This window comes from Capra hircus, assembly GCF_001704415.2.
Source record: "Capra hircus breed San Clemente chromosome X unlocalized genomic scaffold, ASM170441v1, whole genome shotgun sequence".
Taxonomy (NCBI): domain Eukaryota; kingdom Metazoa; phylum Chordata; class Mammalia; order Artiodactyla; family Bovidae; genus Capra; species Capra hircus.
The window spans coordinates 21,533,599-21,557,814 of record NW_017189516.1 but is presented as its reverse complement, the minus strand read 5'-3'; the positions used below and the strand labels follow the sequence as shown (position 1 = coordinate 21,557,814).

The window sequence follows — 24,216 nt, the reverse complement described above, 5'->3', positions numbered from 1 at the left end:
AGTGGGGGATATTTTAGTCAATCTTACCTTCAGCCAACCACCACCCTGGAAATATCACCTGAGAAAAACAAAGAACTCATGTACACCAGGGCTTTCTTAAGACACTTAACAAAGGCATCAGGTTATCATAATTGGTGAATTTTGTTCTTTTTCACTGGGCAGAGGGCTCTGAGGGGTGAGAACATAATTTATTCATCTCTGTCTCTTGACAGCTCAGGACTGACAGGGTAGGCACTGAGGGTCTTAAGGAATTGTGTGACCACAGAAAAGCTCTGGGTCAGTCCCTAGGACATTTCTCTGCTCCAGTGCCCAACACAGGGAGGTCCATTTTATCTTTTCAAGGCAAAAGGAGTAGACAAGTAACAAAGGAAGATTTCTCTTTGGCTTTCAACTGTTGTTTGGTGCCCAGTGAGGGAAGGCAGGGAAATGGGTCAGAAGCATGCTGGGTAGCAACAGGAAGACCTGGATCTTCCAGCTGTCAGGGAGGTTCTGAGCTGATTCCCCTGATGCTGGCTGGGCTTTATGACCAATGTCTCTTCCGAGGTCTGATGCTTCTAAGTGAACTTGCCCCACATTACATTTGAGTGAAGGGAGTAAAAATGGTTTGAGTGAGGAAAAAGGCTTAAAAGGGGCAGTAGACCTACTTCTGCTGTTATGATCCCACCTTCTCAGGAGCCCCCAGAATAAAGGGAGAAGCACACAACCCCAGATCTCACAAAACAACTGTGGCCTGTTTATTGTTTTTCAAAATAAAAGAAAACAACATATATTCAAAATTCTACTATGATGGAAAGCTGAGCTGATATGGCTGATGCAGGCTATCTCCCAGGTTGTTTTCTGGAGCATTAGGTGGGTACACTGGGGGAGCAAAGGAGGGTAGGCTATTGGCCCACTAACACTTAATGAACACCTATACCAGGGCAGTCATCAGAAGAGCTGTACGCCAGTTTTGAGCATATGAAGCTCGTCCTGGCTCCAGAGAAGTTGGTCCAAGTTGCCACTGTCATTGCTGCCACTGCTGCAGCTCAGGCCTAGGGTGCTACAGAGAGAGCGGAGAAGAGTGGTCAGTCAGGGAAAGAGGCAGTTTTAGGCTCTGGAGGGGTTAAGGGTGCTTGATGTGTGTGTCTCTGGGAAGGACCTCCCCTCTTGCCTGGCTTTACAAAGAGACTGGAATATATCTGAGAAACCACTTCAAGATGGGCCCCGGGGGTAGCTCTGCCTTCCCGTCAGTTGAAGGAAGAGGCAAAGGAACTGAACTTTTCAAATGAAACTTTATCTAGAATCCCAGTACATAAATCAGATTAAAGCAGAGCCATTTGGGTTGAAGTAGGAAAGGGAGACCACACCACCCCACTCCTGGGTAGATATTGAAAGTGACTGCCTTAAAAGGCTTTCTTCTAAGGTGCTAGATCTTGGGGGCACAGAGGACAGTGGGCTGGATCCCTCCCACTCCAATAGCTGATTAAGTGGCACAGGGCCAGTTATAGGCTGCAGGGCTTGGCCCAGCTCCCATCCTAGGATTGCAAAATTACCCTAGGGAGAAGTCTGCCTTCCCCTTCCCTGGCCCTGCTTAGAATACTCTTTGCTTCCCCTTCTTCCTGCAGGTCAAGTCATTCCAGGTAGATAAGGGTGAAAGTTAAGAGCAAAACCATCATCCTTCCTCTCAGTCAGATCCATGGTTACACTAACGTAGCTGAAAAACCCTGACAGATGATCTAGCCTCATCCCCTCCAATCATTCACCATCTCACAGACCAGGGAACTGAGGCTCAGAGATGAGAAGGGACTTGCTCAAGGTCACACAGACAAGTCAGAGTAGAGCTGAGACAAGGAGCAGGAGTAGGCATGCCAGCCCCAGATAAAGAATTCTCCCTACTACAAGGGATGTAGGACTGGGCCTCCTTCTGGATTTAATAGCTCTACCTGCCCACACTTCACCCTTGATAACTTGATGTTCATCAAGATAGCCTTACCCAAAAGAAAGGAGGGCTCTCTCGCAAGACATATGGGACCCACTTCCAACTACAAAGCACCTGGCTTCCCCAGCTGCTTCCTCTCCTCTCCAAGAGGCCTGCTGCCCCGACCTACAACAGAGTCCACAGCACTGCCTTGGGCCTGGCATGCTGCTGGGGTCCCTTTGTTCCATAGCCCATTCTCTGAATGTATAGGGGAAGAGGGGCTTATCTCCTATGAAGTGGGCAGGTGGCACAGGGACAGATTATTTCAGGGGCCCACAGAGGTCTCTGTCTTGTACTCACAGGATTGTCCTGGTCACAAAAGCCCCGCATTCCAGAATGTACAGGCCCTCTGGATGGGCTCCTTTGTGTTACCAGCAGAACCCCTCAGCAAGGGTTGCTTGGTTCCTGGCTACCTGATGACCCAAGGGCTCCTACACTTGTGATCTAGAGGTGAGTTTCAAGGGACAGCATGGAGCCCTGCATAGGCCTTGCTACCAAGATGCCTGGACAGTGCAGGGAGGCCTATTGATTACTCTGTGCACCTTTGCTCAAATCCCTACCCTTTTCTGAGCCTCAGTTTTCACCTCAGGAACATGAAGAGCTGAATTAGAGCACTCGGGTGTTCTTGACTTTTTAGGAGTAGTGGATCCCTTTAGAGAATCTGTTGAAAGCTATGGACCCTTCCCAAAATACAGACACACACATACATACACACACACACACACACGTATCCACACACAAACCAGACATTTCTGAGAGGGATGCCAAGCCAGTTTTGTGTGGGGCTGCCTCACTGGCCCTCCACACTAGGGGCTGGGAGTCTTGGCAAGGGCCCAGCCAGGGACTAGGGCTTATATTTCATTCATTTAGACCCTGACTGGGGACAGTTACCTCCCCCATCCACCCCATTCTATGTTCTTCCCTCCCTCCCTTCCTCCCTCCTGCAGGAGGCAAAGAAAGGGGTGAGAAATCCTGCTGCCATGGGCACTCACCCAATCTTGCATGCTGGGGGTTCTAGCCGCTGCTCTAACACAGGCTGGTCCAAAAGATACATGGTGTCGTAATTCTCCAGCATAAGCTCTGCTGGGTCCTCAGTCTGACCTGGCATTCGACCTAAGGGGAAAGTGTCCCATCGCACATCTTCTGTGGAACAAAAGGAGGAGGCAAGAGAGGGCTGATGAGCTAGTTCTCTGATGGGTGCACAAGCCCACCTATCCTGTCCACCTACCCACTTTACTTCCCCACTTAGCACAGGTTCTCTGTGTAACTCCAACCCCACTCCTGTATGCATCATTTCTCATGAGCTTTTCTCCACCTTGGTGCTCCCTATCTCTTCCATAGTACCCCATATACTCTTCATGCCTGTTCTGTGTGTTTACAAGCAGCACCCCCACCACCGCCCACCCCCTGCATACCATGTACACAACTATAGACATTTTTGTTCCTCTCTGCTCTTCTTCCATTTCCCCAAACATGTCCCTACACAAACAGAATTCCCATTGCATCTCCTCCTCAAAACCAGATACCTCTGTATATCTGAATAACCTGGGTATCCTACATACATATGTCCCCCCAGTATGTCTGAGAGCCACACCGTTTCTTAGTGGCCTTGCCTTGAGAGATACATATGAGATACATATACAGGCCCACATACTACCTCAGGGTGAATATTCTCTCAGAGGTATCATGCTCTTCCTCCCCACTGCAAGGTCCTACTGCCCCCAGATGCATACACAAAAAACATCCCTTCTCTAAGGAAGGGCTGTTTCATTGCATATCCCACACCCTACAGACACCTAAATATACATACATAAGCACACAGACCTAATCCTCCACTCAATGTTTCCAGTTTTACTCTCTGCCTCTCATACACAAATCTTTCTCATATAGAAATCTTAATGTCCCTGCATCCCCACATATGTATATACACATACAGAGGAAGCAACAGTGAGGGGGAGAGGGAAAGATTTCAATGCCCTAGCCTTTCCCCATTCACAATACCACCACCACCCCTTGGCCCAGCCCCCCGCACTCCACTTAGGAATGGATGATGTCAGGCACTCCCCATCTATTATGTCCTATCATTTAAGCACCTTCCACACAGTATTATACTAAATCCCCCCCAAAAAATTCCCTTCCCCATCCTTATACTAGTACATTCAGTGTTTGCAAGCAAAGCCTTCACTGGTGAGTTCTTCCAAACAGATCCAGTTTCTGGCCTCTTACATCTCCCTGGCACCCAAAGAACTCTCCCCTGGTATTCTGGAAAGTATCAACCCAGGACTACAAACTTTTATGTTACTCAAAGAGCTCCCTCAGGAAGGGATGTACCTCTGCCTGCCCATCCCCTAACCCCTGGTTCTCTTACAAGAAGGAATTTGTGACTGCAGTGCCCTATGCATACAAAGATACCTCTGTACACAGGAACCATTCCCTCCATGTCTGCCACTGACCTGACCATTCTCCCTCCCTCCCCATCACTAATGTTCCCAATTATGTCTACATCATTGCCCCTGCCCCTCTATAGCCTTATACCCTTGTACATGTCCCCTCAGTGATAGCACAGACCACACAGGCCATCTATGGATGGCTGTCTCACTGCCTGTTCTCAGGCCTTTCCATATCACTCCCCGCCTTATTGCTTCCATTTCTCTCCCACATACATATGCCTCCTGGTCCCCATGGGTCTTGGCAACCCTGTTTCCTTTTCCAAAAACATATATGACCATGTATGCACAGATGCACCTACAGCCCACTTCACACCTTCTCTTTTTACAACACTTACTCTCTCTCCCTCCTTCCACTTCACTCTCTCACTCTCTCTCTCTCACACACACACACACTTCTCCTCAGTCACTGCCCCTCCCTTTAGATATTTTCAAGCATAGAAGTCCTCCCTATCCTAAGACAGTTCTCTGTCACTGTGCCTTGGTGTGTCCAGCACATGCAGGCACATACCCATGTGCATACACGCAAACATGAACATGTTCCTTGGTCCCTAGCACTCAGGGTCCCAGCTCTTCCATCCATGTAAAAGCAAAGACTTCATTTTTACCCTAAGCTCCTCACTGCCTCTGCCTCTCCCTCTATAATCTACCATGTCTACCCCATACCACACCCAGTCCCAGCTGTTTTCCTTCCATCCCTCCCCCAGGCTCCATCACATAGGCTATGCCCAACATCTACCCCTGCCTCAAGTGTGTACACATGCCTATGTGCAACATCTCAGACTTTTCATTCCTTTGGCATCCCCCTACCTTAAGGTCCCTGCTTCCCAACCCAAACAAGGACATTCACCACCCTCAGGAACAGATTCATGTTCCCCTCACCTATCATCCGAGTCCCCTGCTTCCTACTGGCTTTGTCTCACTAACTTGTACACTCACCAAAAAAATTGTCCTGTTCCTTATTCTCCCCCTTCTGATCTCATTTCCACTTCCTCTAACTGAATACCTCTGGGTTCCTTCTTATACACAGAGCAAAATCCTGTCCTATCACCACTCAGCCTCCACATGCCCATATACATTCACTTATACACAGATAGCACTATACTTCAGCTCCCTGCACCTAAACACTGCATGCAAAACACACATGCAGAATCACACATATATCCACCCCCAGCTTCTCACTTTCTGTTTTGCTTCCCAGTGCCTACATCCACACCAACTCCTCTGAATGCAATATCTGCATGGGGTAGCTGGCAGTGCTAGGGTCTCTGATGCTCACATGTTCCATCCTAAGGGGGAGGGAAACCAGCTGTTATACACATACTGCCTCATGCTGGCTACTTCCTGCTACTTGCCATCCTTTCTTGAGGGTTGAAAGGAAGCTTCAAGAGCCAGACAGAGAGGGAAGACAGATGTGGGGAGAAATAGTTAACAGGCTTCTTACCTGAGCTAACTTGCCATGCAGAGTCCTGCAAAGCTCCTCTTTTCTGGGCTAGGAGCCTGGCATTCTCAGCAGTGGGGGACTCTTCCTCTGTAGAGAAAGGTCCTACCTCCATCCTGTCTTCCTCATCTTCATCATCATCATCGTTGTCATCATCACCATCATCTTCCTCCTCTTCTTCCCACTTCTGGTGATCATTTTCCTCTTCCTCTTCTTCATTCTCTTCTACCTGGTCTTCCATGGCTTCTTTGTTCTCCTTCTCATCTTCCTTGACATCATTCAGGTTGCCCTGCTCCTCCTGTTGCTGGGTTTCTCCTTCAGGCCCAGAGCTTGAGCCTGCTGGTTTGAGGATCAAATACAGGTTGTCCACTGTGTATGGAGACTTCCCAATGGGGGAAGCCTCTGAACCCTCCTGCACCAGATTTTCTCCACTCTGGGTATAAATGGAACAGATGCGTAGCAGCTTTTCCTGCTCCTCTTCTGGCAGGAACTGCCCCATGGCTTTGAAGATGCTAAGCAAAGGGAGGAATGGAGTAAGAAAGATTCAAAATCTCAAGTCACTTCATACCCAAATTTCAGTTTGAATTTGGTCTCTGAGCTTCCAGACCTGCCCTGAAAGGCAGTTCAGAGCAGACAGAACACAGGACCATGGACCCTGAACAAGCTCTATAATTCATCTCTGCGGTTCACTTCCATTCTCAGTAAAATGAGGACAATAATGGTACCTAACTTAAAGGGTTGTTGAATGAACTAAATAGTTCACATAGAGTGCCTGGCACATAGTGAGCAAGCAATAAATGATAGCTATTAATTGTACTGAAATGCTATATAAATATAGAAACTAGCCAACATGCCTGCAGAGCTGGACATGAAAATGACAGATCCCTTTCTTTAGCTAGGCAATCTATGCTGAGCTCCAAAGATATACTGGAAGTATGTGGTACTCCTTCCTCATGGAACACAAAGTGTGATCCCTTTCTGGGAACAACTACAGCCAAGCCTGGAATGGAGGAAAAGCAGCAGCTAAAAAGACAAAGCAGGGTGTGGGAGGGAGGCTAAATGAGCACTGTAGACTTGGGTACTACAAGAGCTGGGGGGAGGCAGAGAGCACAAGGTAGGCAGGAAAGTTCAAGGGAGGGCTTTGTGCAGAGACAAGAGCAAGCACACAGGGCTGTGTGTATGCAGTGAGACTAGCCTAGCTCGAGGAGTAGAGCTTTGCTAAGGAGCTGTGGGAGCAAGAGAAGCCTGTAAAGGTTAGGGTGTGTGTATGTTGGGTGGAGGGGTTCATCGGATGTTTCTGAGCACAAGTGATCACTGCCTTTCTGAAGATCCCCAGGGTGACCATGTGGAGGATAGCCTGGTACTGCAGCCTGAAGTCAGGGAGACCAGGGAGTCAGTGAGGACTCACAAAGGACACTGGCAGTGGAGATGGGGAGAGAGAAGCTGTGAAGAACAGACAGACAGACAGCAGGGCTTGGTGATCAGATGGTAGGGGGCAGGCAGAGGAAAGTTAAAGGTGATTACATCGTGCACACAAAGGACAGTGCTAACAACTAAACTACCATCAGATACAAAGCCACTGGGAAGGAGAGCTTCCTCCATTGGGGGAGAAGAGGGTGAGTATCCCTTGCAGAGCCTCACAGAGAACCAGGCACCTAGCAGACACCTGATCACTGCTGGAGGCACGGGAAGGATGCACAGATGGATAGTTTCCTTCTAAGTGTATCGAGTTTGAATTGTAGGTTGTTCATGGAAGGAAGTCGCTCAGTCATGTCTGACTCGACTGAGCGACTTCACTTTCACTTTTCACTTGCATGCATTGGAGAAGGAAATGGCAACTCACTCCAGTGTTCTTGCCTGGAGAATCCCAGGGACGGGGGAGCTTGGTGGGCTGCCATCTATGGGGTCACACAGAGTCGGACATGACTGAAGTGACTTAGCAGCAGCAGCATGGAAGGAAGGGCCATGTGCTCAGTGGACTGTTTTCTCTCTGGGGCCCATAGGCAGACCGGCCACATAGGTGTGGTTGCTGGTCACTGGCTGCTTAGGACAGGGCTGAGAGCTAGTGACTCCACTGGGAGACTGGGAGACCCTCTCTGCAGGGCTGATTTCATATTCTAAGATGACACTGGCTCAAACTGAATTGATATTGGCTGGTTGGGGGAAAAAAGCTCTCAGAAAACCTTCCAGCCTTAGTAAGAAGCAAAGCCAGGGAGAAATTCTCTTCCCTTTCATTGCAGTCCATTAGTACAATTAATAATCAATATTCTTAGGCACTTGATCTTGGCAAGACACCATATAACTACTGTTTAGTATTACCCTCTTAAGCTGTCTAATCTGACCACTGAGGTATAGGGGTGATAAGAATCTTAAAATCCATCTCCTTCCTCAGGTTTGCCTGGTCACATCTAGGGACTGAGAGGGTCACAGATCACACTGGTGGAAATAAGATGAACTCTGGACTCATAAGCCCTGGGCCCAAATCCCTGACCCACCATTAACAAATTGTATGATTTTTAGATAAGTCACTTCACTCTATTCAGAGCCTCAGTGTCTTTCTTATCTATTAAATTCAGTGTCTGTAATATCTCTGACTCCAAAAGATTGCTGTGTCAAATGAAAAATCTCCTACAAACACAGCATACTTGTCTGACACTTAACTGCCAATGGTATATTTTATTTTTCCTCTGGGGAAAACGAAAGTCATGTTCTATATATGCAATCTAATGGAACACTGTATAAAGAACACAGGAGGAAGGACAGTATATCTGGATTCTGGTCCCAACTCTGACCTGAAGACTTAACTACTGACTTGCAGCATAATACTTGAGGAAATCCCATTTCACAACCTATGTAATGGTGTGATTAGGACCTGACTCACTGATTATCTAAGAAAGGCAGGATCTGTGTATGAGAAATCATACCCAAGTGAGCTGCTATTACTGCTGGCATGTGTTGCATCCCTCTGGTATGCTTGGGTTTGGAGAAGATCTCTGCGGTCCAGACTTCTCCAAGACCAGCAGCTTCCACTCTGCAGGCACTTAGGACTGGAAAGTACTTTAAAGGCTACCTATCCAAACCTCTCCATGCTGTTCTTTTCATTCCCTCCCCCATTACATACATATGCCATATTCCTTCAGAACTTTGAAATTTCCTTTTTCTCTTGCTTGAATTGCTCAAATGCCTCTAGGACTTTCTGGTTCTCCTCCCAGTCTCCCACCCATTTGTATCATTTTCAGTCTATAGCAGAAAAATCTGGAGATTTAGCTGTTTGGTTCAGTCCCATCTCCTGGAGGTCTTGCACTCGATGACTTTGTCAACAAGGCTACTTTTTTCTCTTTTAAGTTACTTATAAGATACAACTGTGACCCAAATGTCATTAGGATTCAAGAAAGACTTATTGACTCCATGAGGAGAGAATAAGGGGGGCTAAAACAGCCTAAGCATCCAGACTCCCACTTCGTTTATTTCTCAACTCCCACCAAAGAGAACACTGCTGGCAATGACCGCAGAGTATAATTTAGTTCAACAATATTTGCTGAGGTTTGTTTGGAGCCTGGACTTGCACGTGTGCTGGGGCACAGATGGCTAATGCAGAGCCCTTGCCCTTGAAAAGCTTAGTCTGATAGAGGGAAGGAGACACTAGGAAAAATAGATATGACAAGAAAATCTCAGATTTGAGAAGTGCTTGAGAGAATCAAAATGACAGTGTAGATAGTGCTGCTACCAAGTGAGACAGGAAGCAGAGGAGAAAGATCATTTTGGGGCTGGAGTGGGGAGTAAGACAACTAATGCTCTTTCAATCACAGTAAGGTGCCTAGAGGCCATCCAAGGGGAAATATCTGGCATGCAGTCAAATACAGGAGGTTGAATTTCTGGGGAAAGGCCTGAGTTAGATAAAGAGATTTATGCCTTGGTACTTTACAGGAAAAAAAATTTTTTTTTAGAACAAGCACAGGTATTTCAAGGAAGGAGTAGCAAACAGTATCAACGCAGCAGACAGGCAATGGACAAGGGCCCACTGGATTTGGTAGTTAAGTCAAAGCAGCTCTAGGGGTGAATGTCAGATTGCAGCAGGTTGAGGAGTAAGAAAGTAGTGAGGAAATTAAGACTGCTGAATGTAGACCACTTTTCTGGGATGTTTCGATGGGAGAGAAAGGAGTGATTAAGTTGCTGATAACCCAATAGAGGGATGCAGGGTCAAAGGAGATTTGGCTTGTGTTGTTGTGATTGTTGTTTTAAGATAAGAAAAATTCAGACACTGTTCACAGGTTGAAGAGCAAGAGCCAGCAGAGCAAGGGAGAGGCTGGGATGAGGACCCAGGGATGCTGGTAGAGGTAGCTCCAAAGAACAGGTGGAGGAGCAGGCTTTGAGGCTGGGTAAGGCCATCTCATCTTGAGACTGGCGACAGTGCTGAGCATAGCCGGAGCTCAGCTCATGAGGTCTGGATCTCAGGTCATAGGGGCCCTGCCAGAGGCCTCCATGTGCTCGAGGAAGCCAGGGTAAAATGGGGGAGGGGTTTGAGGTGACTAGTAAGGGTTTAGAACAGTCAAGAAACAGGAGAGAAAGTGGGCAGAAAACAAGTAGAAGCTCAGACAAGCCAAATTGAGACCTGGCTTGAGATCAAAAATCATACCTCTGCAGTGGCAGCAATCTGCAGGGCTATGTGGTTTTCTCCAGCAGAGCTCAGCTACCTGGGCTGAGGAGTGGAAGCAGACTGGGAAGGATCAACTCCAGCTTGGCGGTTTGTAAATCAGATATGCCAAAGGATGGGCAGAGTGGAGGGTGCTGATGATGGGTGACTGAAGTGATCAACCAAAGACAGGACTGAGGAGAAGCAAGACTGAGGCAGGTAAGAAATGGAGGGGTGGAGGTCTGGATGCAGGCAAAGAATAGATGCTATGGGATGCAAGGGTAAAAAATGGTAGGACAAGAGGTGGGAGTCACAAAGTGGGATGCTGGGATATAAGCTTTCAGAGGTGGAACAGCTTTGAGTAATGGAAATGAGTTGGTCAGTGTAGTGGAGGATGAAGGTCACTGAAGTTGAGGAACTGCAGTGTCAGATGGATCACTCAAATGAAACAAACACTGCTCCAAAAAGCAGGAAGAGAATTGGGTCCTAAAGGCTTCCATGAGTATGAGGGGAGTGGGGTGGGGGTCAGGAAATGACAGAAAAAAGGAAAGAGAGACAACCACAGGTATCTACAGAACCAGTGCAATATTCATTTTGACCATAGCGCTCAGAGTGGACTGGGCAAAGGGGAGTCAAGGAGGTATGATTATCACAATAGGTTGGGGCAGAAGCAGAGAGACCTTTGAATGTCAAGCTAAGCAGCCTAGTCTTCATTAGGAAAGCAATAAGGAGCCACTGAAGGTTGTTAAGCAGCTATGAGAGGTACATTTTGGGAAGATAATAGAGACATCACTGGGCATAGAGTCAGCGAAATGGGTTCAATAATCAACAGCAGCTACCATTTATTGTGCACTGACTCTCTACAGGCCACTGTGCTAAGCACTGTATGGGGGTGTCTTATCCATTTTCATACTGGACTCAGTTCAGCCACTTCTTAATCTCTGTGATCTTAGGCAAGAATATATCCTAACCCTTCCCTCTCTGGGACTCAGAATAATTCTCTCATCTAGAGGGGAGATCTTTGCAAGGAGGGGAGCTCTTTGCAAGGGCTCAATCAACTCTGCCATTCTAGGCCTGTGACCCTGAGGCCTGCAGCATCTCACCCTCTTATTGGATGGTATTCAAAAGACTTACAGCTGAAGGAGTTGGGGGCTGGCCCAGCAAGGTGAGCCCAAACAGGACTCAACCACCTGGGGCCAGTCAAGGGAGGCAGAGCAGTTGAAGAGCCTCCAGTTCTTTCTCGCTTCCCACTGGCTGGCAGAAAACCGGCGGGCATTCCGTCCTGAGAAAGAAGACAGGGCCTGAGAAGAAGGAAAGAGAAAGCCACCCACCCAATCTTGCATGTAAAAAGTTTAGCTGTCCCTCCCTGTCCCCACAGACTTCACCTCCTCATTCTAAACCTCCCCATTGCTCAAAGCATTCAGAACCCTTGGCCCCAGCCCAGTTTACTTGGCTCTGAGCAGAAAAAGGTGAAGGGAGATTTGTCCACTGCTGCTGCAGGGCCCTACTGGGCCAACCTTAAAGGTTTAGCCTTTAACACAGGATCTATCTGCCTGGTGCTATTCAGTATGAGGACAGTAGCAGATGCTCTTGCCTGGGCTGCATTAAGCCCTGGGGCTAGGACTAGTCTTCCTCACCAGTCTTGGTGTTAGCCACAATCAGTTCAGTGGTCCATCTGAGGATGTAGGTGGGCCGGATCCCAGTGTTCCCCAAGGCTGGCAGCTCAGAGAGCATCCTTTCCAACAGGGCCTGCGTGAAGGTCTGGGAGTGCAGGCCCCTAAGCAGGGGCTGCCAGAATTGAGAGAACGGCTTTGGCACCAGGATGTCATCCAAGTCCACGTTTTCTGGTTTGTGAGAAACATCCATTGACAGGAAAAGGGGAGGCAGGGAGGGAAAGGGAAGAAGGGAGGGAAGAAGGAGGAGGAGAGAAGAGGAAGAGAGAGAAGGAAGAGAAGAAATCAAGCAGAGAGAGGAAGAAGAAGAGGGGGCCCCACCAATAATAACAGAGTTGCCACCGCAGAACAAAAAGAAACATGAGAGCAGAACAGCAGGGAGAGAAACCAGTTAGTATCTGGCAAACAACTGACTCAAAACAGAGTACAAAAGAAAGAGAGCTCTGGTTCTAGCTTCAGCTTTGTCAATAACTCACTGTGTGACTTTGGGTCAGTACCTTCCCCTCTCTGGACCTCAGTCTGCCCATCTGTAACATGAGGATGTTGCACTACATGACCTTACAAGGCCCTTCCAGTTCTGTTGTTCTAGCTCTCTAACAAGTGGCTAAATCACAATTAATATGGCAAAATAATGGCATTAAGACCCCCACCCCAATCCCAATCCACTCCATCTCACCCACCCAATTCCAGGCCACCTAAGAATAGCCCAAACCAACAACTACTTTTCAGTGGGGCTACATTCTGCTCCACCAGGAGGGGCTTCCAGTAGCTACAGAATGGCATGAAACAGCCCTTATCCCCTGTCCAGGGCCACCCAGCCCACCCCTGGTGTTCTTGTTCAGGATACCCGTACCCTAAGGCTGTAGTGAGTCTCCAGGACCCTACCTTCATACTCTATCTGCAAAGCTGCCAACTGTTCAAACGTAGGGATGAGAAAGCCGTCATCCAGAAAAGCATCTAGCACAGCCTCCCTGGAGCAAGAGGACACTGAATTAAGTAAACTGAAGCAGGCAGAAGACCCCCTTCTACTCCCCTACCCACTCCCAAGGCTGCCAATGCCTCTGACTCAAAGGCCAAGCCAGCATGGGAAAAAAGGAAGGCAGCTGACAGTTGGCTTTCAGGCCCCTGCCTCCTAGGTCAAGGACTTAGCCAAAAACTGGGATCAGTGGGTTTTGAACAAGCATCTACCAAGCACATACTAATCTAAGGCCCATAACAAAGGCAGCAGTAGCTGAACAAGCCCAAAAGCACAGATGAAGGAAAGTCCCAGGCCCACAAAGGAGTTAAATGCCTGTGGTCATAGGGTCAAGGTCCTGCTCAGTCTTTTCTCTTGACAGTTGTCCAGTCTCTTACCCTTCCCTTTCTCCCTGTTTGCCTTCATTCAAATTTTATTCTCATTCCTATGGACTGCAAGAACCCAGAACTAAGATACAGAGGTTGAAGCCTAAGCAACAGGGGTAATCTCTTATTCCCATCTAGCTCAAAGCAAAATCAGTGTCAGCTGTCTCCTCTGAGGCTATAAGTTCCCTAAGGGAATCTCTTCTAGCTGACTGGGCTGAGGCAGAACAAGAGCTCTCATGGCGTCTCAACGTCTGGAGGGTTGTCATGCTCAGGCTCAAGGAGGAAAGAGTTGTCCTATCCGTCTCCCGTCTCCTCAGGTCAATATCCAGGAATAGCACTTAAAACAGTCAACCAGTTGCCTGCTCAGCATGATCAGGCAGACACTACTGTATAGCACAATGATAGTTTTCCCAGATACTGAGGTAGTCACCACTCACCTCTTTCCTGATGGGTACAGCTAAGAAGCCTAGGCTGGGCAGACACTGATAAAAACACCATCTGAACTATTAATGTCCTAAAAATAAAGACATCAGGAACATCCTAATCTAACATTACATCTAAATCTAACATTAGATCATCCTAATCTGTGCTGAAGGTACTGCCTGCTACCCAGGCCCACTCTGTCACCTACACCACTTTCCTATACTGTCAGTTTCATCACAGATTCTTTCCAACCTCTTCCCAAAGCCCTTTCCAACTGAATTCAGGTAGCAAGCCCCAAAGAGCCAGGGAGGAGAGGAATGGATAGACACTGCTCTGGTTGAACTGAGTACTACTTTGGGGGCGGGGGAAATAAGGCTCATGGCCATAATGGGTGGGTCAGTGGGAACTTAGTCTTTCAAGGATCCAAGCCTTGGGAAGGCCCCTCCTCTGTCCCCTCAACCATAACTATCCAGGGGATGCTGATACCCTCTCAACAGCAGTTTAAGAGACCAGCAGTGCCTACAATATATCTTTTATCTCAAACTCAGATAAGAGACAGGCAGTGAAAAAGCAAAAGATTCAGGGCTCTTCCTAGTTGCCAAGAGTTTCATATACCAGTGGACACAGAGAAACAAAGCTGGCCAGGGGATGCATGACAGTAAACATTACTTCCTGTAGCCATTTCAGTGACTCAGAGTAGGCAAACCACACCTGGTAGCTTGCAGGGCTTGCAAAAGTGGATCATGCGAAATACAAGGTCACCCATGGGGGATCAGGATTATCCCTGGAATTTCCTACAGCAGAGGCTGGCAAGCTGGGATATGAAAACCAATTTCAGGGAGGCTGTTACACTCTACCCTAGAAGAGTAGCAGCCCCTGATTACCTAGTTACACACCTGTTCTCGAATGTAATGCCCTTGAGCTCTGCCAGGATGCACTCTACAGGTGGGGACAGGTTATTCCACGCTTTAATGGCCTGAGGTAAATGCCTATATTTCTCCAGCACCTGCCAGCAAAGAGGGTCCCATCAGAAGGCTAGTTCAGCCAGGTAACCCTCCCCCATCCCTCCAGGATTCCTTCTCATAGGACCTCTCAGCACTTCCCTTCAGGGGATATGGCAGGGTATGCAGAGGTGAGCTCACAATGTCCCTATTGGCTCTGCAACTAAAAATATCTTGACCCTCAAGCTCCAGATTTTGTCTTTTTCCTCTTCCTCCCTCCCCACCCCCCAAATTCCCTGCAGCTCCCAATAGCCAGATAATCCAATACATAGATATCCAATGGGGGCATTTGGTTGGAGTTGGGCAGAGACCCTTGGACTAAGGGGTGAGAGGAAGCAATGAGTTATGGAAGAAGGTGAATCAGGAGACCCAGGTTCTTGTCCTGGTTTTATCACTAACTGCATATGCAACCTTGGGCCAGTCCCTTCACTCATCCGTGGCTTCAATTTCTTCATCTGTGAAAATGAAGGGTTGAGCTGAATGGTTTGTAAGCTACCTCCCTTTCTGCTAAAATAGCACCCCATAAGCTCACCTGATCTAGGAAGGCTCCTGGATGCCATTTGTTGATCAGCTGCAATACAGTAGGTCTGTGCAACCACTTATATTCAGTTGTTCCCTACCACCCAGTGGGGCCAATTATCCACAAACTTCCATCATCTGCTCCCTTCCATTGATGTGGAAGATCAGCCAACCGGACTCTGCTCCTCTTGTCTGGCTTCTATTCCCCTTCTCCCCATTTCTAAGAAGTTCCCTCAAGCTTTGCCACTTTTCTTTCAATTTCCTTCTCAGGATTTCTCTGTTAGCTGGCAAGAGGGAAGAAATGGCTAGGCAGGTGAAAACAGGCCAAGTCAAGGGCACATTCTTACCTTAAACTGCTCCTCTTCATAGGATACCAGCAGTTCTCGGGCTCTTTCTGAAAATAGAATAGGGGAACAGATAGAGCAGCCAACCCTGTGTCCTACTCCTGATGGAATTTTGCCCCCCTCACCTCATTTCCTGAGTTGTAAAATGGGAACTAGAATTCTTGGCTCTCTTGCTTCACAGGGCTCAACGAAGATGCTTTTTGACAGTAATTTTCTTAAGCTAAGCCTCACCACAACCCCAAAGGAAATACCAAGCCAGTAAAATAACCAGAGTCAATCATAAGCCTGAGTCTTCTCACGAGCCCCTTTCTGCAACAGACACCTACCATACAACTGTTTATGTCTCAGAGCCTTTTGTAAAAGCGGATCAACCTCTTTGCTGTCTTTGTTGCCTTCGTGGTCTCCATCAGCCTTGACATTCAGCTCTACACCTTTCTCCTCATCCTTAGGCTCTGGATTCTGTTCTGTGATGTCATCAACAACAATTTTCTTATCTTCCTCTTGGTCTGCTTCATCTGTCTCTTCCCTCTCTTCCTCCAACTCCCAGGTCTCTCTCAGGCTGTTCTCCATTTGGCGGCACCAATAGGTGTTCTGGAGCCAATCCAGGACAAAATAACAGCCTAAAAGAGGGGAGGAAGGAAAGCAGTGCCATAGTAACAGTCACAGGCAAGCAGCTCCTCAGTAGGCCCCCGTCTCATCTTGCAAACATTATGGGAAAGCCCCAGGGAAAGAGGCTTGGCTCCAAGAAGACACAAATCTCACATATCCAGAAACAGCCCCTCTTGCTCTGGGTTATCCCCTGTTGTTTGCTTCCTCCCACTCACCAGCACATTTCCTAGAAAAAAACTAATACCAGACTTGAAGATGGGATGCCAAAAACGGAATGGGGCTAGCAAGTGGAAGAATAGAGACTCAGCCCCACCAGCTAGTTACATAGCCTTAGCCAATCAGGTCTCTTCCCTTTTCTAGATCTATTTCCCCAACATGAAGGGGTTAGGCTGAATCAGGGGTTCTTAGTTGGAATGGGGTGTCCAAAGAACTCCTGGACTCATGATATTTGATGGCTCACGCTTCTCAACCCACTCCCCACTCCCCTCCTCAGGCACAAAATTTAAGGGGATGCCAAAAAACTCAGTAATTGAGACAACAAAACAGGATCAGAAGAGTGCCCTGCCACAGTATATTGGAGCCTAAAGCAAAAGGCGAAATCAGTATTATTCATCCTATCTTTATTCAAAATGTTTGATATTTTGATCACCGTAAGTTTTTCTGTATTAAAATGTCATTTATCTTGATTATTGAGCTTTTGATATCCCCTTAAAGTTTGTGTCCAAGGTGAATGCTTCACTTGCCTCACCCTAGTCTCAGCTCTGACCCCAGGTGAAGACCCTCCTCCCTCTCTCTCTCCCCACAGTGCCACCCAGCCCAAGCTTCTGGGCTTAACTGTGATATGTATACTCCCTGGGGACTCACCCCTACGGCAGTCATTTATATGGGGCATTTTCTTGTGGGTTAACTCATGGCGAAGTTCAACAATCCAATCCGGAATGTTCACCTGATTGTGGAGGAGGGTGTGCGCGCAGAAATTAGAAAATATTAAAGCAGAAAGGGCCACAGAGATGAATTAGCCTGGCTTCTCCCCATTTTACAGATAGAGAAATGGAGGTCCTAAGAGGAGGTTCTGGTCTTAGTGGCAAAGCCAAAATTAGAAACCAGGTCTCCTGATTCTCTTTAGGCTCTGTGGAGGTGATCCTGGAAATAAGAAGATACTTGCCTCCCCCAACCACCAACTACCCTCCTCCAATGAAGAAGACTCCTGTGAATGAGCATTAATAATCACCTTCCTCAGCCTCCTTTTACCCTGCCTGCACCAGTTCTTCTCCCAGGATACCCTCTACCCTTCTCTTTCTCCCTTTCTTCCTCCTTCCCTCCCAGACTTCCTCCAGGAAGCTTCTCTTGATGGCTGAGAACCTGTCTGCCATCTGTGTCTCTACATACCTCATATACTCACTCAAAGCAGAAATGTCTTACATTTTCATGCTGCTTGGCTGGATTTGTCTCCTCCCTCAGACTGTCAACAGCCACAGGGCAGACACTTTAACTGCCACCTCTTTCCTATCCCCACCCAGTGGTGCACTGGGGTGCCTCAGCTTCACCTGGGCCATTCCCAGCAAGGTGGGGAGGCCAGGCCCACTGAAGACAGCAGCCATAAGCAAGGAAGCAAGTCTGCTTCTTTCAAGCTAAAAGCTGAGGCTCTGGGGTTCTTGCCGGGCTTGGCTGACAGTGGTGGGATAAGCTAGTCTGACTGTACCCACTAAATGCCCCATTTAGTGAGCCCTTCTGAGAAGAGAGAATTGAGCAAGGCCACTTTATCATACACACCTCCTGAGCCAGGAATTTGAGAGGGAGCTTGGCAAACTTTGTCTTCCTCTCCGAGATAAGGTTCACAAACCTGAGTTTGGGGGAGAAATAAGTGGCAGAGCCCAAGTAACTGCTTTATTCAAACCAGTGGGGCTTCAAAACACCTTGCTGAGTTACTGACACCTTGCATTTCCACAACCTTTCCAATGACTGTTCTGTCCTGTTCTTATGGTTGGTGTCAGCCAGAGCAGGAATGGTTCCGTCCAGTCCAACATTACTGAGAGTCTGCCCTATACTGCAGCCATACAGATGCTCTGGCCTTCAAGAGTTCAGTCTAGGATAAATAACCATGACATAATATAACATATTATGCTAGGACATAATATGTTATAAATGCTAGAACAAATGACTACATCAAATGATATGGGGAGCACAGTTAAACAATGGATAAGGTAAGAAGAGCTAAGGAGGACCTTAAGGCAAACAAGGGAAACAGTATGAGCTAAGCAAAAACTTTGACAGATGGAAAACTCAGAGGCAACCTTTTTCTTGATGTACATGAGACAGCAAGACCCACTCTGAGCCACTCTGTAAGTCAGGAACTCCTGGCCCACATCTCGGTTTCCACAACTCAGCAACCTTTCAGTGTTCGTGAAGAGAATCGGATAAAGGTGTAGACAAGGGTAGGATTAGAAAAACCACATTAAATCATGGTCAAGAACATCGAAGCATTCAGAAAGGTTCCTCTAGGTAAAAGAATAAAAGGGAGAAAATAAATAGAACTGTAAAGGCTGGGAGAGACCCAAAGAGACCATTTGGTCTAAATCACCCTCACTCTATATTCCAAAGAGAGGGGAAGAAAAATGGAGAGAAGGCTCTCAGGAAAAAAGAGGAATGTGTGTTAACAGGGGGTTACCGACAGCTGTCAAGTTAAGCAATCACAGGGTGACCCATACACAAGGACACACAAGGCATTTTGCTTCAGGGAGCACCCAAAGCCAAACTCGGCTTATCGTGCAAGCCCCATGCCCCCCACCCTCAAACCACCCCCCACGCACCCCTACCCATGTAGGTCTTACCTGACCAATGCCATGCCATAGAGCAGTCTAAGTTCATCAGTGCCCAAGCCACCAGTTACATCCATGAGCTTACAGCGTACCAGGTCAGCAGTAGAAGCCACTGCCAGGGGGAGTTCGTTGCCTAACCTAAAGGGCCACAGTCCAGCACCATCATAAAGGTCCTTTACACTGGCCCACCCTCCACCTCATAATCTAGCTTTCTGTAGGTTATTCCAATTATATACTGGCTAAAGAGTGTGTTAACGGACACAAATCAAGAAGCTGGGAAGATGGGGGTGGGGGGTGGGTAGGTAATGTCCCTGGGATCGAACAGTATACAGGATGCCTAACTGCTACACAACCAACCAACAGTAAAGTGTGGACACACCCCTTTCACCCTCAACTCATTCAGCTAAAAAAAAGGCTTATTCTTGGAGACACTACTCTCTTGTCTGCTCCCAACTCAATCTTACCAACTAGACTGAAGCGCCCCATTCAAACATGGATTTTTCAGGCAAGCTCCCACCACCCTTTCTAATTCCAATAGAAATCCACCCTAGAGTGCTACTCCTTAAGCCCTGCCTGGCTCAGCCACAGCAGTTCCTTCAGTACCCACCCCAAGATGAGAGAAGGCAAGGGTTAAAGCTCACAGATTTGACAAAAACGCTGTTGAGGCACACCCGTTTCTTTCCGCAAATAGGATTAGTGCAAGAGCTTTGCTGCGACTTTCCCCCAGGCACACTGAGACAAGCAATGCCCAAACCACGCGTGGGAGAACCATTAAGCATTTAGGAGAAGACTAGATAGTAAGGCCTTAAGAAAAGAAGTGAAGTGCCACCAGCACGCAGGCAGGAGGGCTAAGCCAACCGCCTTACCTGCTCCTCCACACCGTGATGCGGTTCAGCGCGTACCGCTGCAATTTATAGTCGTCACTGAACAGATACACCATCACCTGATCCCACTCGGCCCTGCTGAGCCAGGCGACCACGATGCGCTGGGCCCAGAGTGGCGACGACCCTTTCTCTTTGACGCACTTCCCGCACCACGCACTCCACACAAGATCCATTCCCCGGGGACCCAGACCTGGCTCAATCTCGGATTCCGACCGGACATCGGGCTCAACATCGGGCTCAACGGGCTCAACATCGAGCTCAGGCCTTGTGCCGCCGCACTGAAGATCAGCCTCCATCTCATGATCAGCCTCCATCTCAACGTGCTATCCTCACTCCAAACCTCCGCCCGCATCAGCAGCCAATGGGAGAGCGTGACCCCGACGCAAGCCCGCCTCCCAGCGTTAGCGTAGCAAATCGAAACGCGAGAGCTAAAGGCTGCCCAAACCACAAGCTAAGGGAAAGGCCTCGCCAACCGGAAGTGTTCTTTCGTCAAAGCAATCGTCCTAGCTGCAAACGTTCATCCTCAACGTTCCGCTAATTTCCTGGTTGCTAACAGGCTTCTGTCCCATACCCGGCGGGACGTGTTTGGACTGCAAGAGGAATTGTAGTTTGAGCTCCTTGGCGGGCGGAGGCGGGACGTGTCTGGACGGCAGGAGGAATTTTAGTTTGAGCTCCTTGGCGGGCGGCGGCGGGATTATGGCCGTTCAGTGTACTGGAAATGCGCTTCTGTTTTTATTGCCGTGAATCAGCATCTGACCCAGTAAAACACTGTGGACAGTAAAGCAAGACTGCACAGCAAATATCATCTAGTATCTAAATATCTAAAATTGGGTTTAAAAAAATCTGGGTTTTCACATCTGTACATTGAGAAGTTTAGATTGGGTAATTTCTAGGTTCTTTTCTATAGCTGAAAATGATAGGATTTTACTCTGCCAGCATTCCACTGCTACGTTGGTTACCCCATCCACAAAGGTATACTTAGTTTTTCTGCACAATTCCTTGGGATTCCGGCTTTCTAGAGGGGAAAGCAATATTATGAAGCCCTTCTCATGTTGTTGTTGTTCAGTCACTGAGTCGTGTCCAACTCTGTAACCCCATGGACTGTGGCATACCAGTCTTCTCTGTTCTCCACTATCTCCCAGAGTTTGCTCAAATTCATGTTCATTGAGTCCGATTATGCAGTCCAATGAACTATCTCATCCTATGCTGCCCTCTTTTCCTTTGGCCTTCTATCTTTCCAGCATCAGAGTGTTTTCCAATGAATTGGTTCTTCCCATTAGGTGGCCAAAGTATTAGAACTTCAGCAACAGTCCTTCCAATGAATATTCAGGGTTGAATTTTGCAGGCTGGTTAAAATGTGTTCAAGACTCTGTTTTAATCTTTTTTCGCAGAACTTATTTCCTAATCTATCACATGAGAGAGAACTGTTGCTAACACACCAGCAGCATTGCTGGGAGTAATTCTTTTTCATTTTATAGCAATAAATTCCAATCCATTTTCTATGTGCTTTTTTCTCCAGCCAGCTTCTCCTAAGATCTTGTCTGCCCATAGTTCTTGAATGATAGTTACTCTGTTCTGAGCAGCCCAAGCATCTTCCGGAAACCAGATACCCTTGCCATGTTCAGGATCTTAGCTGTGTGCAGGCAAAGATGGGTAGATGGCTTATGTGACTCCTTAAGATTCAATCCAGTCAGAAGAGCTGCCAGGTCTGCAGAACTCATTCATTTTGGTGGTTTAGAGGTTATTTTTGGATAGTATTTTCAGGTAGGGCTTCCCTGGTGGCTGAGCTGGTAAAGAGTCTGCCTACAATGTGGGAGACCTAGGGATCTCCCTGGGTTGGGAAAATCCCCTGGAGAAGGGAAAGGCTACCCACTCTAGTATTCTGGCCTGGAGAATTCTATTTACTGTATAGTTCATGGGGGTATTCTATACTACTTTTCAGGTAAAGGGCCCTATCCTTCTCCATTCCCTCTCCATGAACCCAAAGAATGATGTGTTTCAAGAAAACTTAACCAAAGCACTTAAGAAGAGTACCATTTCTAGTATATGGAAAATGAGGCCTGAAACCTATTAAGAATTAGAAATTACTGGATCAAGTCTGTTAAGTAGTGATAGCTTTGAAGAGGCACCATATTAGTTCCCTGTGACTGCTATAACAAGTTTCCACAAACTTAGTGACTTAAAACAACAGAAATTATCTCACAGTTCTGGAAGTCAGAAGTTGATATTATTTGGCTGAAATCAAGATGCTGGGAGGACTATAATCCCTCTGGCTGCTCTATGGGAAAATCCATTCCTTGTGTTTTCCAGCTTCTGGAGACTACTGGCATTCCTGGGCTCATAGCCACATCACTTCAGTCTTCAAGAGAAACATCTTCAAATGTCTCTCTGCTTCGTCTTCACTTCACCTTTTCTCAATGTGTGTAATATCTCTCTCTACTTCCCTCTATTGCATCTGATTAAATTTAGGGCCCATCTGGATAATCCAGGGTAATCTCCCCATTTTAAGATCTTTAATTATATCTACAATTAAATTTAATTTTAAGTTTTATTTTACTATCTAAAATAGCATTATTTCATTTATTTGACCATGTAAAGTAATATTCACAGGTATCTGGGATTAGGATGTGGATGTCTTTGGGTAGGGGAGGGGATTCAGCCTACCACAAGCCCTATGGACTCTATCCTGGCTCAATAATTATAAGAGTCTAGGTTCATTCACCTCATTAGAGCTGACTTGAATGTGTTCTTTTTATAGCTGAGTAATATTCCATTGTGTATATGTCCCACAACTTTCGTATCCATTCATCTGCTGATGGACATCTAGGTTGCTTCCATGTCCTGGTGAGAGAGTCAATACCTAGGCAGATTGATAAGAAGTTCAGGGCCGCCAAGGAGGAGAAAGGGCTTTGGGGCTCTCGAAGTGGAGATTGGAGGTCTGGAATTCTCAAGGAGGAGAAAAGGACAATTTTTTTTTTTCCTCTGCATTCCTTAGTCTTAGTCAATTACACAACTCTATACTAGGGATTATACAACAACAATGTATCCAGATGGAGGACAGTTTCTCCTTCCTGAAAACCTTCTGACTAATCCTGATATTTTAGAATGTATATTATGGGAGGGGGTCTGGAGGATCTTTCTCTTGTTAAATTCTAATCTTGTTATCCTAAAATGTAAATTGTGGGAGTAGGTCTGGTAAAATTTTCACTAACTTGAGACATTCTTTTGATTCATTGTAATAGCTAATTAAAAGGTATATAACTCTATTGCCAATACTAGCAAGGAGGTGCTGTTTCTGCCCCCTTCTGATGTCTATGTCAGAAGCTTTCTCTATCCCTTTTATACTTTAATAAAACTCTATTGCACAAAAGCTCTGAGCGATCAAGCCTCATCTCTGGCCCCAGATTGAATTCTTCTCTTCCAGAGGCCAAGAATCCCGGTGTCTTTTCATGGGTCAGCAACAACCTTTCATCTTGGGGGCCCGTCCTGGATTCTGCAGGACAAGGTAAGGATGCTTGGAGCTCTAGTTCTTTGTTCTCCTAGTGAACATGTTTTCTGCTGTACTTTACTAACTCTATGGTGCACTTGTGTGAATGAATGACACACCCTGCACGAAGCAAGTGAGGAGCCCTGCTCTGGGATTCCACAGTGACCTCATACAGCTTATGGAAGAAACCTGTCAGGGGTTTATACTGACCTGCCAATGCCAAGAGACACCCAATATCTCCTTCAGGGACCTACCAGAAAATGGGCAAAGCATGTGGACCAAACTCTCCTTTCTTAGTCAAACTTTCTGGTCTCTTTGACCATTTCATAACTTCTTGAGAATTACTACTAACCTAATCTGAAGGGTTAATAGGGTAGCAGAGATGTGCCTGCAAACGGGCCTCTCTGCTAGGGCTGGACGTCCTTGCAAACAAGGCGTTCTGCCAAAGAGTCTGGACACAGCCTTGAGTTTAATGGTCCCTTGCAAACGAGGGAGCATTCCCTTCTTGTGATAAAGAAGGAATAGAGGGCTTTGTACAGACTCTGCAGTAGACTAGGATTTTACTCCCCTTTGCTATACGATAACATGTATGCACCTGCGCTATGCTGAAAAGGCTTATTCATGCAGTCTGGAATTCT

The 24,216-nt window shown here is 47.1% G+C and overlaps 1 protein-coding gene across 3 annotated transcripts; it reads right to left on the bottom strand.

The window, feature by feature from the left end:
* Window positions 1–710: 710 nt before the first annotated feature.
* On the bottom strand, window positions 711–20,458 carry LAS1L (LAS1 like, ribosome biogenesis factor). Of its 3 annotated transcripts, none has more exons than XM_013976518.2 (14): window positions 20,074–20,458; window positions 19,220–19,345; window positions 18,162–18,231; window positions 17,253–17,334; window positions 16,106–16,399; window positions 15,783–15,829; window positions 14,812–14,921; window positions 13,037–13,122; window positions 12,628–12,678; window positions 12,116–12,322; window positions 11,613–11,760; window positions 5,849–6,357; window positions 2,950–3,097; window positions 711–1,039 (listed from the first exon to the last, which is right to left on the bottom strand). In XM_013976518.2, exons 1-14 carry the CDS (start codon window positions 20,403–20,405, stop codon window positions 928–930), a joined length of 2,322 nt encoding a protein of 773 aa, XP_013831972.1. In that variant the 5' UTR covers window positions 20,406–20,458; the 3' UTR covers window positions 711–927. The 3 variants fall into 3 exon arrangements, with proteins under 3 accessions (XP_013831972.1, XP_005700911.1, XP_005700912.1); XM_005700854.3 differs by having other exon boundaries at window positions 2,950–3,100; window positions 20,074–20,456; XM_005700855.3 differs by lacking the exon at window positions 12,628–12,678 and having other exon boundaries at window positions 2,950–3,100; window positions 20,074–20,455.
* Between the last annotated feature and the right edge of the window lie 3,758 nt (window positions 20,459–24,216).

Excerpts from the sequence above, each read along its gene's own strand:
- LAS1L (XM_005700854.3), bottom strand. The coding sequence starts at position 20,405 with ATGGAGGCTGATCATGAGATGGAGGCTGATCTTCAGTGCGGCGGCACA. Across the intron at positions 13,123-14,811 it reads GGCATTACATTCGAGAACAG|GGAGGCTGTGCTAGATGCTT; the intron begins GTGTGTAACTAG and ends CTCTTGCTCCAG. Across the intron at positions 3,101-5,848 it reads TGCATGGCAAGTTAGCTCAG|AAGATGTGCGATGGGACACT; the intron begins GTAAGAAGCCTG and ends TTTGTTCCACAG.